This window comes from Bombina bombina, chromosome 3 (assembly GCF_027579735.1).
Source record: "Bombina bombina isolate aBomBom1 chromosome 3, aBomBom1.pri, whole genome shotgun sequence".
Classification (NCBI taxonomy): Eukaryota; Metazoa; Chordata; class Amphibia; order Anura; family Bombinatoridae; genus Bombina; species Bombina bombina.
The window spans coordinates 441,645,793-441,659,195 of record NC_069501.1 but is presented as its reverse complement, the minus strand read 5'-3'; the positions used below and the strand labels follow the sequence as shown (position 1 = coordinate 441,659,195).

The 13,403-nt window shown below is 39.3% G+C and overlaps 1 protein-coding gene across 1 annotated transcript in view; it reads right to left on the bottom strand.

The window, feature by feature from the left end:
• Positions 1–13,403, bottom strand: part of LOC128653403 (centrosomal protein of 164 kDa-like) — a 262,023-nt gene that overhangs the window by 237,830 nt on the left and 10,790 nt on the right. Inside the window, exons 4-7 of the mRNA XM_053706655.1 lie at positions 12,865–13,072; positions 12,307–12,462; positions 11,662–11,775; positions 11,200–11,277 (exon numbers count right to left, since the gene is read on the bottom strand). Of these exons, the coding sequence (XP_053562630.1) occupies positions 11,200–11,277; positions 11,662–11,775; positions 12,307–12,462; positions 12,865–13,072 (556 nt within the window). The remainder of the gene's footprint in view (positions 1–11,199; positions 11,278–11,661; positions 11,776–12,306; positions 12,463–12,864; positions 13,073–13,403) is intronic.

Genomic DNA, 13,403 nt, shown 5'->3' with positions numbered 1-13,403 from the left:
TTGTTTAGAATTTTTAAATCCAGGATTGGCCTGAAAATTCCCTCCTTTTTGGGAACTACAAACAGGTTTGAGTAAAAGCCCAGACCTTGTTCTACAACTGGAACTGGGTGTATCACTCCCATATTTAGCAGATCTTCTACACAGCGTAAGAACTCCTGTTTCTTTATTTGGTCTGAAGACGAATAAGAAATGTGGAACCTTCCCCTTGGGGGAGAATCCTTGAATTCTAGAAGGTACCCCTGAGCAACTATTTCTAATGCCCAGGGATCAGGAACATCTCTTGCCCAAGCCTGAGCGAAGAGAGAAAGTCTGCCCCCTACTCGATCCGATCCAGGATCGGGAGCTACCCCTTCATGCTGTCCTGGTAGCAGGAGCAGGCTTCTTGGCCTTTTTGCCCTTATTCCAGCCCTGCAGGGGTTTCCAAGTTGCTTTGGGCTGGGAAGCTTTATCTTGCTTTGCGGCAGCAGAGGTTGTGGCAGGTCCGCTCCTGAAGTTCCGAAAGGAGCAAAAATTAGCCTTGTTTTTGGCCTTAAACGGCCTATCTTGTGGCAGGGCATGGCCCTTGCCCCCAGCGATATCTGAAATAATTTCTTTCGGCTCTGGGCCAAATAGGGCTTTCCCCTTGAAGGGAATATTTAACAGTTTCATTTTGGACGACACATCAACCGACCACGATTTGAGCCAAAGCGCTCTTCGCACCATGATGGCAAAATCTGATTTTTTCGCTGCTAGCTTAGCTAATTGGAGAGCGGCATCAGTGATAAAAGAATTAGCCAGCTTTAGAGCATGAATTCTATCCATGACCTCATCATATGAAGTCTCCCTCTGGAGCGACTCCTCCAGGGCCTCGAACCAAAAAGCCGCTGCAGTAGTTACCGGAATAATGCAGGCAACTGGTTGAAGAAGAAAAACTTGCTGAACAAAATTTTTCTTCAGCAAACCTTCCAATTTTTTATCCATAGGATCTTTGAAAGCACAACTGTCCTCTATTGGTATAGATGTACGCTTAGCAAGTGTTGAAACAGCCCCTCTACCTTGGGGACCGTCTGCCATGCGTCCCGCCTGGGGTCATTTATAGGGAACAGTTTCTTAAAGATAGGTGGGGGAACAAAGGGTACACCTGGTCTCTCCCACTCCTTAGTCACAATATCCGCCACCCTCTTTGGGATCGGAAATGGCTCAGTGTATACAGGGACCTCTAAAAACCTGTCCATTTAACACAATTTTTCAGGGACCACCATGGGGTCACAATCATCCAGCGTAGCTAAAACCTCCTTGAGCAGGACGCGGAGGTGTTCCAGATTAAATTTAAACGCTAAGGAATCTGACTCTGCCTGCTAAGAAACTTTTCCTGTGTCAGAAATTCCTCCCTCAGACAGACCGTCCCTCACTGCTACTTCTGAGTTTTGTGAGGGTACTACAGATAAATTATCCAAAGCTTCAGATTGCTCATCCTCTGTATTTAAAACTGAGCTATCGCGCTTTTTTGGAAAAATAGGCAGTTTGGATAAAAATGCTGCAAGGGAATTATCCATTACTGCTGCTAATTGTTGTAAAGTAATAGGGGCCAATGCGCTAGAGGTACTAGGCAACGCTTGCGCGGGCGTAACTGATGTCGACACATGGGTAGAGGAAGGAGGACTATCCTCATTACCTTCCGTCAAAGAATCATCTTGGGCTACATTTTTAAGTGTCAATGCATTGTCATTAAAATGTTTAGATACCTTAGCACACTTTAAACACAAATGCAATGGGGGTACCGCCATGGCTTTTAAACACATAGAACAAGGTCTATCAGCAGGCTCAGACATGTTAGATAGACTTAGATAGCACTCAAATAGAGAAAAATACACTTTTTGAAAAAACGTTACTGTGACTTTAAATAATAAAAAGCATACACTTTACCAAATCGCCAAAAAACATCCGATCTTTATGAAATTTACACCATATGATCCTAATGCTTTGAAAAGATTGCACACCAAGTTTCAAGCCAATTAACCCCTTATTGCCCAAACCGGAGCAAATTGAAGCTGGCCACCAGTTTAACACACTACCTTCCTTGGGGATTAGTTGTGGAACAAAAATAAGCCTCCCTGTAGTCCTCCTGCAGTCTCTGGACTCTACATGTGAAGCTGCATGAAGCTATCTTGTAAAAGAACTGCGCAAGTGAGGCGCGAAAATTAGGCCCTCTCCCTCCTCACTCCGGAGTTGTGAGGCCTTCCGAAGCCAAAATATGTGTCTAAAATTATGCCAGGCGTATAAAACTCCTAAAAAGTGTTCCAAACATGATAAACACTTGTGCAAACATCAGATTATATTAAAAAATAATCGATTTTACCCATAACAGTGTCCACCAGTGATTTAAGCCCTGTAAACTAAGCCATCCTTCTATACTGAGTCTCAGAAAATGGATTACCTTTCCACATGGGGATTTCTATCAGTCTTCTAGCATTACCAGGTCATGTTAGAAAAAAATGACTGAGCATACCTTAAGCAGTTAAGCCTGCAAACTGTTCCCCCCAACTGAAGTTCTCTGGTATTCAACAGTCCTGCGTGGGAACAGCAATGGATTTTAGTTACTGGTGCTAAAATCATATTCCTCTCAGCAGAAATCTTCATCACTGTTCTGCCTCAGAGTAAATAGTACAAACCGGCACTATTTTAAAATAACAAACTCTTGATTGAAGAAATAAAACTACAAATCTAACACCACATACTCTTTACCACCCCCGTGGAGATGCTACTTGTTAGAGCGGCAAAGAGAATGACTGGGGGGGCGGAGCCTGAGGGGAGCTATGTGGACAGCTTTGCTGTGTGCTCTCTTTGCCACTTCCTGTAGGGATTGGGAATATCCCACAAGTAAGGATGAATCCGTGGACTGAATACACCAAGTAAGAGAAATAAAATAATAATGGTTCAGGTCTATAAACCATGACATGCCCAATTCTGGCAGTCAAACATAGCTTATTTTGAAGCTAATGTACTGCTGGAGTATTTGTTTGTTAATTGTATTCAGCTTTAATCCAGTGAACCACAGGGAAATATGCGCGGATTTATTTCAAATACTTATAGTGAAAACCCTTGAGTTGCTAAACGATAGCTTTAGAAGGATGATAATACCTTACTTGACACTTTACGTTGTATGAGGATTATGCAAAAACTTAAAGGATTCTGAAAGATGAAGATAATAATATCATAATATATTAAAAAGGTACACTGTATAGTATTTTATTTTTTCCTTAAAAGGCACCGAAACAGAAATTTTAAAAAAATATTTGTATTTCATCAGCGGTTGCACAGCCTGCTAGGAGGCTACTGATCATGTATAGTGGCTATGTTCCTAGAGGCAGGTAGGGCAAACATAAGGATTAGCAGACCTGCTCCACTGACGGTAATGTAAACAATAAATCACAAATCTTATAGGATAGCTAAACACATTGGGATAGATTACAAGTGGAGCACTAATTTATTGCGTGCCCGTAAATGGGCAAATTTGCCCGTTTATGGGCACGCAATAAATAACCAGCCATTACAAGTGACTGGTTATTGCTACCGCGAGTTTGCGGTAGCAATTAGCAGTCATAAAATTAACCAGAGATCAGATCTCTGGTTAATTTTATAAATGTCCCCCAATTGGCCCCAAAATACAGTGGTGTGTAGTTTATTAAAAAATAAATAAGTTGAGCGCAAATAACGATTTTGCGGAAGCGATAGTTTGCCCTCAACTTGTAATCTAGCCCATTGTGGGGTATATTTATTAAGCTGCATTCGCGGCTTTTTAGACTTTGCAACGTAAATTTAAGAAGCAGGTTTTGCTTCTTATAGTCTTCCCCACCTTAGCGGTAGCGGAGATAAAATCAGCTATTTTTGCACTAGCATTTTATATAAACCAATATTAATCTCTAGTGATCTATTCACACTATTTATTGTATTAGTACTGACAAAAATAAATGTATTTTAGGATTGCTGTAATTTTTAAAACATTTTTTTTTAAGCTGGCATTTCTGCCTAGGTCTTATTTACTGGCGTTTAAATTGGACGTTATAGCACAAATGAGTAGTAGCAAGTCTGAGGTGCAACTTCCAGACAACTAACTCTGTATAAAGTGCAGCCTCATAAACTCATGGTTAGGTGTAATCTGAAGACTAGCTACTCACATTGTGTAATAAGTGAAGCCTCCTTGCTAAATTACTCAGATAAAGGCAGATGCAACCTCAATCTCATAATGAGCAAAATAGCAGGCTCAGAGGTAGCAACTTCATTAAGCAAAAGGTGCAGTCTTGACAAGCAAGTCATAGCAAGGCATACGATGAAACCTCATAACTAGTAATGTAAAGGAAATATAAAGGTTCAGACTTGGGACTTGTAATAAAGTTAGCATGATGTGAACCTCATAGTTAGCTATTCATACTAAGAATAAATATTGTTGTCAAGATTAGTGATCATGGTATGTAATATCAGGATTAGAACATGATACAGTTTACATGACATAGTAAAAACTAGTAACAGTAACTTAGAAGTACAACTCAACATGCAGCTTCAATATTAGTGACATAGCCCAAGGTCTCGTGGTTTATAGAAAGCATGAGGTCCTGAGGACTTGTATTGGAAGGTATGAGGGCAGCCCCAGGATTAAAATCTCACCACTAGCACTTAGAATCAGTACCTCATAGTGAAGCATACATAACATAAGGTGCAGCCTCAAAACAAAGAAGTAGTATTCTCCCCAAGACATATTTAGAGCCAGACTATGAGTGGAGCGCTATTTAATGCTCCCGCTCAAGCGTTAATTGCTCTAGAAGTAAACTAACCCGACGATCGCAAAAACCCAAAGTTAGAATACTGCGTGTGCTTCACGTATTTCCCCTTTGAAGTCAATGGAAAAAACCTACCACCCTACTCGCGTGCAAACCAGATCGCATATTCTCATGTGCACTAACCCAAAAAATGAAAACATGAATATTTCACATTCCAATGTCCTTCACAGAGAATAATATATTTTATTCCACTTGGGTTTCATGCTCCTTTAAGCTGATTTTTTTTTCTTTTTTTAACACAAATTATCATTAATTTAGTTTAAGTAAGATTTAAAAATAACAGAAAATGTTATAATATTGCAAAGTATTACACTGTTCCCACCCGGCTACTTCATAATTCTGCAAGCCTGGCATTGATTTGTGCAGAGAACACTGCAATTCAAAGAAAAAATACATACATACATATTATATTATATTAATATATATATATATATATATATATATATATATATATATATATATATATATATATATATATTTATTTTTATATACAATTGGAAATTTAACAACCAAATATAAGTAATTTCTATATCTTGGCACATACCCTGAGTAATACAGTACTTACCCGTGAGACCCCCTCTCCAGAGGGGCGTGGAGAGAATTATCCAGTCCCCTCATTTACCATAAAATCTTGTAGTAGGACACCACCCCTTCCTCCTCCTAGAAATGTCCAGCCAATAACAGATGAACCAAGCATGGGAAGGGAGCCTGGTAAGTATTACACAGGGTATGGGACAAGATATAGAAATTACTTATATTTGCTTGTTAAATTTCCAATTATCTTGGCCCCCCTGGTAATACCAGTGAGAGAATACAAGGCAGATATAAGAAAGGGTGGGAAATAACTTCATAATAAAAGGATATACTGCAAAAAAAACCAAAAAAACTTTAAAATGTTTATTCGATTACAACAGAAGATAATATTTTACGGCCCAATTTGGCAGCAGCAGACTGACTAACATCTAATTTATAATGAGAGATGAAAGCGTTATAAGATTTCCAAACTGTGGCTTGACAGATTTCTTCAGGAGAAGCATCAGCTTGAAGGTTGATACAGCCCTAGTGGAATGAGCCTTAGGCCCTTTAGGTACCTGTTCCCTTTTTTGTTTATAGGCTCTGTTAATAGCCTGCACAATCCAGCGAGAAATTGTTGATCTTGATGGAGCTTGACCCGGAAGAGGGCCTTTGGGAACAACAAATAATCGTTTTGTCTTAAAAATATCTTGAGTCCTTTTGACATAAATATGGAGACATGGGACCACATCTAAACGCTATAATGGTTTGGTTTGAGAGTCTGAGTTTTTCGGGCAAAATGAAGGAATAATAATATCCTGGTGTTTATGAAAGTCGGATACCACTTTAGGAAGTAATTCAGGAATAGTAAGAAGAACCACTTTGTTCTGATGAAAAACAATGTTTGTTTCTTTTACTGACAGAGCTTGGAGTTCTAACACTTGCCGAGCTGATGTAATAGCCACCAGAAAAATGGTTTCCAAGGTGAGAAACCATAAAGAAACTTCCCGTAAAGGTTCAAATGGAGCTTCCAAAAGAGTCCAAAACTAAAAGGCAGGTCCCAGGATGGAATTCGTGTTTTTAACAGAGAGACAGATATGGGCCAAAGCTTGAAAAAAAATTGGATTTTTAACGCATCCTGAGCCCACCTTATCCCGGATATGGCAGAAATTGCAGAAATGTGAACTTTAAGGGTTCTAGCACGAAGACCCTGAAGAAAACCATTGTGTAGAAAATCAAAGTAGATGAAATACTTTGATAGTTGCAGTGGAAATATAGTGTGTAATAATCCATAATGAGAAAATGTCCCATATGCGATAGTATGCCTTAGAAGTAATTCCCTTTCGGGATTGTAGAGGTGTCTGAATAACGGGCGCTGAAACATTTATTTGTTGCAGTCTGGAGATCTCAGCATCCAGCTTCAATTGTTGTGGATGTGGATGAATTACTGGTCCCTGGTTCAGCATGTCCCAGATGACTGGAAGATGCCATGGAGGTTGAATCGCCAGTTTGTGTACCAGAGGAAACCAAAGTGTGAGGCCAGAAGGGAAGGATGACAATGCAAGTTGCTGTCGCCAAAAAAATCCTCTTCAATAGTCTCGGAATGAGAGGGATTGGAGGAAACATATATGAGATGGTACGACCATTTGTGAAGAAAGGCATCTACTCCCATGGAAAGAAGTGTTGAGTAACGACTGAAAAACCTTGGAACTTGATGATTCAAGGCAAAGGCCATGAGATCTATTTCCGTAAGTCCCCAGAAACTGACTATCCTCTGAAACAGCCACCTGTTTAGTTGCTCTTCCGTTGGGTGAATTTGACTTCTGCTCAAGTAATCTGCCTGAATATTCTCTGATCCTGGAACATGGATCGCAGAGAGGAACTGAATGTGGTGTTGAGCCCACTTGAAGATTGGAGACACCTCCCTTAAGGCACCTAAACTCCTTGAAATTGTAGGTATGCTGCAGCTATCCGGTTGTCTGTGAGGATTTTCACCGCCTTTCCTATCAGTAGTTGCTGAAAGGCACGAAGAGCCAAGAAGACTGCCCTGATCTCCAGTATGTTTGATGAAAGAGACTGTTTCGCCCCATGTTCCTTGAGCGAACATGCCTTGGCAATGTGCTCCCCATCTGGTCTTGCAGGCATCCGTCTGTACAAGGATCCAGTCCGGCTCTTGAAGAGGAAGTCCCTTTGATAGGTTCTTGATCTTTAACCACCAAAGGATGGATATTTTCAGACTTGCAGGTATTCTGATGTGCTGGGATAGGAGTTTGCCTCTTTCGAATTTTTTTAAAAGTGTATCTGAAATGGGTGAATTCTCCACCTTGCCCATCTCAACATGTAAATTACTGAGGACATATGCCCCAGAACTTTCATCCAATGATGAGCTGTAAAATATTTGACATGACGAAAGAGCTTAAAATATTTCAGAAGAAATTTGATGCAAGCACCTTGAAGAGAAACAACCTCCTTTTGAGTGTTGAACTGTGCTCCTAGGAACACTAGATCCTGACAGGGTTGAAGCTGGCTCTTCTGGAAATTTAGCTTCCAGCCGTGATCTTGAAGAAACTTTAGTAGGATGGCTCTGTAAACATAGGCCGTTGAGGTGAATTTGCTAGGAGAAGAATATTGTCTAGATAATGGATGACGAATAATCCTCTGATGCAGAGTTCTGCTATGAGAGGCACTAAAACCTTTGTAAAGACCCTTGGAGAAGTAGAGACTCCGAAGGGAAGAGCTGAAAATTGAAAATGGTGGTCTCCGACTGTGAAACAAAGAAACTTTCTGTGCACTTCTGCAATGGGAATGTGGAAGTATGCAAACTTGAGGTCTAGGGAAAGCAAATAGGTTCTTGGAGGGATGAGATTGATTACTGAAAGAACAGACTATCTTAAAGCTTTGAACTTTTATAAAAGTATTGAGAACGCGAAGATCCAGAACAGGCCTCCAGGAACCGTCCTTTTTTACCAGAAAGGGAGGTGAATAAAACCCTTTGTCTTCAGCTTGAATTTGTACCTGTTGGATAACACCATCATACATAAGTGTGCTAATAAACTTGTGAATTACCTTCAGTTTTACAGGATCTCTGGGGAGTGGAGATTTTACCAAGCATGGCAAAGCTGGTTTCTTTATGAATTCCAGATGATACCCTGATAGAATAATTTCCAAAACTCATTGGTCTGATATAGTGGATACCCAAACCTCTCTGAAATTGTGTAGCCTTCCTCCTAATGGCCAGGTCTGGGATGACCTACCATCATTGTTTTCTAGACTGAAAGGAAGGAAAAGACTTACCAGGTCCCCTGCCTCTAAACTGAAAGTTGGATCTTCCTTCTTGGGGTTGGAAAAAAATTCTCTTCGAGAGGTACTTTTAAAATTTTGATACTGACCACGTTGCCTGTGGGCAAAAGAAAACCCTCTATGGCCTCTGGTAACCTGTGGGAGAAAAGGACTCTTATCTCCTGTTCTTTTAGATATCAGTGCTTCTAATTGCTTGCCAAACAACATATCCCCTTCAAAGCAAAAACTCAGCAAATTAATCTTGGAACATGGGTCTGCCTCCCAATGTCATAGCCATAGGGCCCTTCTAACAAGATTTGCATTAGCCATGGATTAAGCATTAAGTTCCAAAATATTGGCAGAAGCTGATAAGCAGAAGGAAGTTACCATTTTTAAATCTGAAAGAAAAGGATGTTACAATTTCATTTTCTTGCAAAGCATGAGACAAGTTAGAAAACCAGATCTCAGAAGCTTTAAGGGTAGAAAAAAAAAAAGAGCAAACAGAGGATGAAATAAGGCCTCTTTGTTGAAGATAAAGTCTCTTTAAATGTTGCTCCATTTTTTATCCATGGCATCTTTAAATGATCCTGCATCATCCACAAGAAAAATCATCTTTTTTGAGAGAGTCTAGCGATTGCAGCATCAATTTTAGAGGGGAAACAAATTAGGTATGCAAATTATTTTCCAATGGAAAACTCATATTTTATCAGGAACAGCAGACTGTTTATCTGGCTTTGAAAAGAAGTTCAAATATATAGACTTCAGGTTTTCAGAAACAGGAAAGGACTGATCTGGGGTTGAATCTGTATTAAACCAATCAGATGGTCCCTGAGACTGTTCATCTTCAATGCCCAGGGAACTCCTAATCCCTTTAATAAACTCAGACATTTTTGCAGTGTCAAACACCATAGGAAGGTCTGATTCTAAATAAATATTCACCATCAGAGGCACAATCAGCATTTAGCAAATTATTCACAGAACCCTCAGGTGATTCAGAAAAGCTTCCACCATAAATCTGCCAATACACACTTTACAACGTTTATTGTCTTGCCAGCAAGGATCAGCACAAAGGGAACAGGTGGGCATAGGCTGGGCTGTATCACTAAGAAAAAGCATAACCAACCATAAATAAAATGTACATAAGGCATTCAAGACACACACATAGAAAACAAATTATACCTTATAGTTGCCCCCGATTCCTCCTGGGCTGTATCGGCTTGAGGCTGGAGCTGAGACTGATCATTCTCATCATCCATGTTAATGCTAAACATAGAACATATATTAAGCCCCAGAAGCTTATAAAACAAATGTATCCCCTTTATCTTATAAATTATTTGTGTGCCAAAAACGAGTTCTACAGCACTTACTGGACTGAAGATTCAAAAATGCCGGTTCACAAAACTGAAAGGAAGTATCGGAACTTTCATGGGGAAGGAGGATAAACACTCTGCCGAGGCTTTGAAGGATTTGCGCGCGCGATCATTACAGCCCTCAGACGCGGCCCGCGACGTCCCTTACCCATGACATCACAGCCCGCACAAGGAAACCGTAAGAAACTGTTTCTTTTTCTCTCTTCCTCTGGGTGCAAAACTTGCCATTTATTTATTTTAATAATCCTGTATCAGAAGTCATACTAAACCGTCTCACACAGTTACTTTTTTTTTTATTTAAGTAACTTTGACCAACTTTTTTTTAACTCATGCATGCTATAAACTTTTTTTTTTTTTTTTTTTAAATAAAAATGTGGTTCAACAAAATCTGTTTATGGTCTCATAAAATAAATGTGAAATGTTTGGGTTTAAGTATTTATGTAAAAAGACAGCAAAGTTAAACTGTGCCTCTAGTTAATACTGGCAATGATATTCATTGGGCCAAAAGGAGTTTTGCAGAATTTTGGATGTTTGGTTTAAATATATATTTTCTTAAAGATATAATAAAGCATAAACCATGGCAAGACCTAACAGGTTTGCAAGGCCAGTGATATCTTGAAGAAATAGATAATGTGTAAACGCTGCATGTTGTTTGTTGTAGGTTCAACTGACAGAAGACATTGACTGAGGATACATGGGCAACAACTACCTCACTACTTGCTACTTTTAGACACAGCATTTAGTAGGGAAGGATTGCGCACACTACACACCAGCTATGATGCAACACAGCTATGGTCTCACTCCATAGTCACCTCTTTCCTACTTTCCTTTTCTTCCTCAGAAGTCTTGAGATTTTGCAGCTCCGATTCAGAGTGGTCATCTCCACTGCTGGCCAGGTGAGAATCCACACCATGCTTGTTCACCTGAGTAACAAACATGTAACCCCCGAACAAATGGAGCCATGCTTAGTCACACAACAGACATACACTACTATCAATGACATTTAACAATTGTATCTGGATCTATACAGATCTAACTGATGATGCCTGAGTAATACTCTCTTGTTCACCACTAGGTTTTCCTAAGGGAGAAACTCCTGATGGTCACTTTGGGTAGATTGCTGACATTACAGTTATTCTGAGAATTTGTTTAAAAAAAAAAAAAAAAAACACAAAAAAAAAAACCCTGCAATTCAGATTACATAGCAGTTTCAGACCTACCTCATATTCAAAACCTCCGCCCAGATATCCAAGGTCCATATGCAAGTTTTTGAGTAGACGTGGGGACCCCCAGGGGCTCTATAGTAACATAGAAGAAAATACATAAAGAGTATGTACTAAAGCGACACAGATAACCCTTCGCCTTACAGTCTGACAAAATAACAAGGATTGAAGAAAGCTATGAGCCATGGAGCCAAAAGCACAGAATTAGTGATAGTAACAAAGAAAGGATGGAGTTAGAAAGAGGACTGGAAAAATATTACTCTAGGTTACTAGTTAGGGAAAACGTCACTGCTATGTTCAATGTTAGAGATAGGTAAATTCTTTTTTTTTCATATTTGTCTGCTGCTTTATGTCCCAGAGAGTAGTAGATCTTTATTCTTCCACTTGACACAGGAGGAGTCTATAAGTGACTGGATCGGTCCCAGTTGCACAGAGTGACACAATTGTTGGTGTTCTCACCTGATCTTCACTCTCTTGCTCACCCTCCATATCTTCCTCTAGACCAGGTAGATTTATTTCCTCTGATCGATGTCCTGCACTGCTCTTGATATAAGAAGTAAGTTTGGATGAATTCTGGAGAAAAATAAAAATTAAAAAAATTGTGAGACACAATATTACATGGGATATTAAAACAAGGACATTTGAAACCATTCCATCCTAAAAAAGGGACATGAAACACAAAAAAATTATTTCATGATTTAGGTAGAACATACAATTTTAAACAACTTTCCAGATTACGTCCATTATCAAATTTCCTTCATTCTCTTGGTATCATTTGTTGAAGGAGCAGCTACTGGTTTCTAACTGAACACACAGGTGAGCCAATGACTATAACATATATATATATATATATATATATATATATATATATATATATATATATATATATATATATATATATATGCAGCCACCAATCAGCAGCTAGAACCTAGGTTCTTTGCTGCTCCTGAGCTTACCTAGATAAACCTTTCAGCAAAGGATAACAAGAGAAGGAAGCAAATGAAATACTATAAGTAAATTGGAAAGTTGTTTAAAACCACATGCTCTGTCCGAATCATGAAATAACAAATTTGGGTTTTATGTCCCTTTAAGTCTTTCCCTTACCCTAGGTGTGCCAGTTAGCAGGGAGTCAAATCCCCCTGAACTTCCTGCACTGCTGCTCAGTGAAACCCGTGTGCCTCCACTGGTTCCCGTTGGTTGGCTAAGACCTCGAAGAGGGGCTAGACTCCCCAGGGAACTTTGCATTGGTCCAAGAGAGGACTTGGGGAAAAGAAAAAGTTAGGAACACAGAGAATGTTGTAATAAATTGCACACACAATAAATGAGAATAAAATGAACATGGTAAGAATTTAAGAGCTGCATGGGCAAAGCCATCAAAAACCTTCCAATAAAAACTAGAAATCAAATCCAATATCCAGAAAGGGTATATCTTGGATCGTATTCCAACCAATAATGAGAGAGTGAGTGTGAACAGAAACGAAATAAGACCACAATCTGCTAAAAATCAAAATTCTAAATACAGAACTCAAAAGCATTTGCAATAAAGCTAAAACCTATTAATGCATTTGTTGCTAGAGATCCTCAAATACGTTTGTATTCAGCACTGAAACTCATGGTGGAATCAGGCTCAATCTCCACATTTTTCAGATGAGGACCACTTACCGGAATGGGTTTTGGCACCTCTTTGCTTTTCTTTTCTTTCTTCTTCTCCTTTTTCCTGATCTTTTCTTTCTTCTTACCCCCACCACGTGCCTGTAGCTTTTCCCTCTCCTGCTTCACCATCTCCCGATAATGTTCATCATTTGGGTGATCCCATGTAGACTTTCCGGTGGAAAAGTTAAAGTAATATATATCCCCTGTAACATCTTGGCTGTAAAGGAGGAAAAGTGAGAAAGAAAAAAAAAAAGGTATTAAAGGGACATTAAATTCAGGTTTCAATCCTTCAAAAATAAGTAATTAAAGGGAAATAAGTCAAAACTAAAGACTTGAATGTTTCAGATACAGAATGAAACTTTAAGAAACTGTTTAAATTACTTCAAAAGTACTTTGAAAACATGCCTAGTTCAAATCAAGAGCAATAGCGCACTACTTGCAGCTAGCTGGTAATTGGTGGTTACATTCATATTACTGTTGTCAGTGGCTCAACAGATGTGTTCAGCTTGGTCCCAAGTAGTACCATGCAGCTGGCTTTACCTATGTGT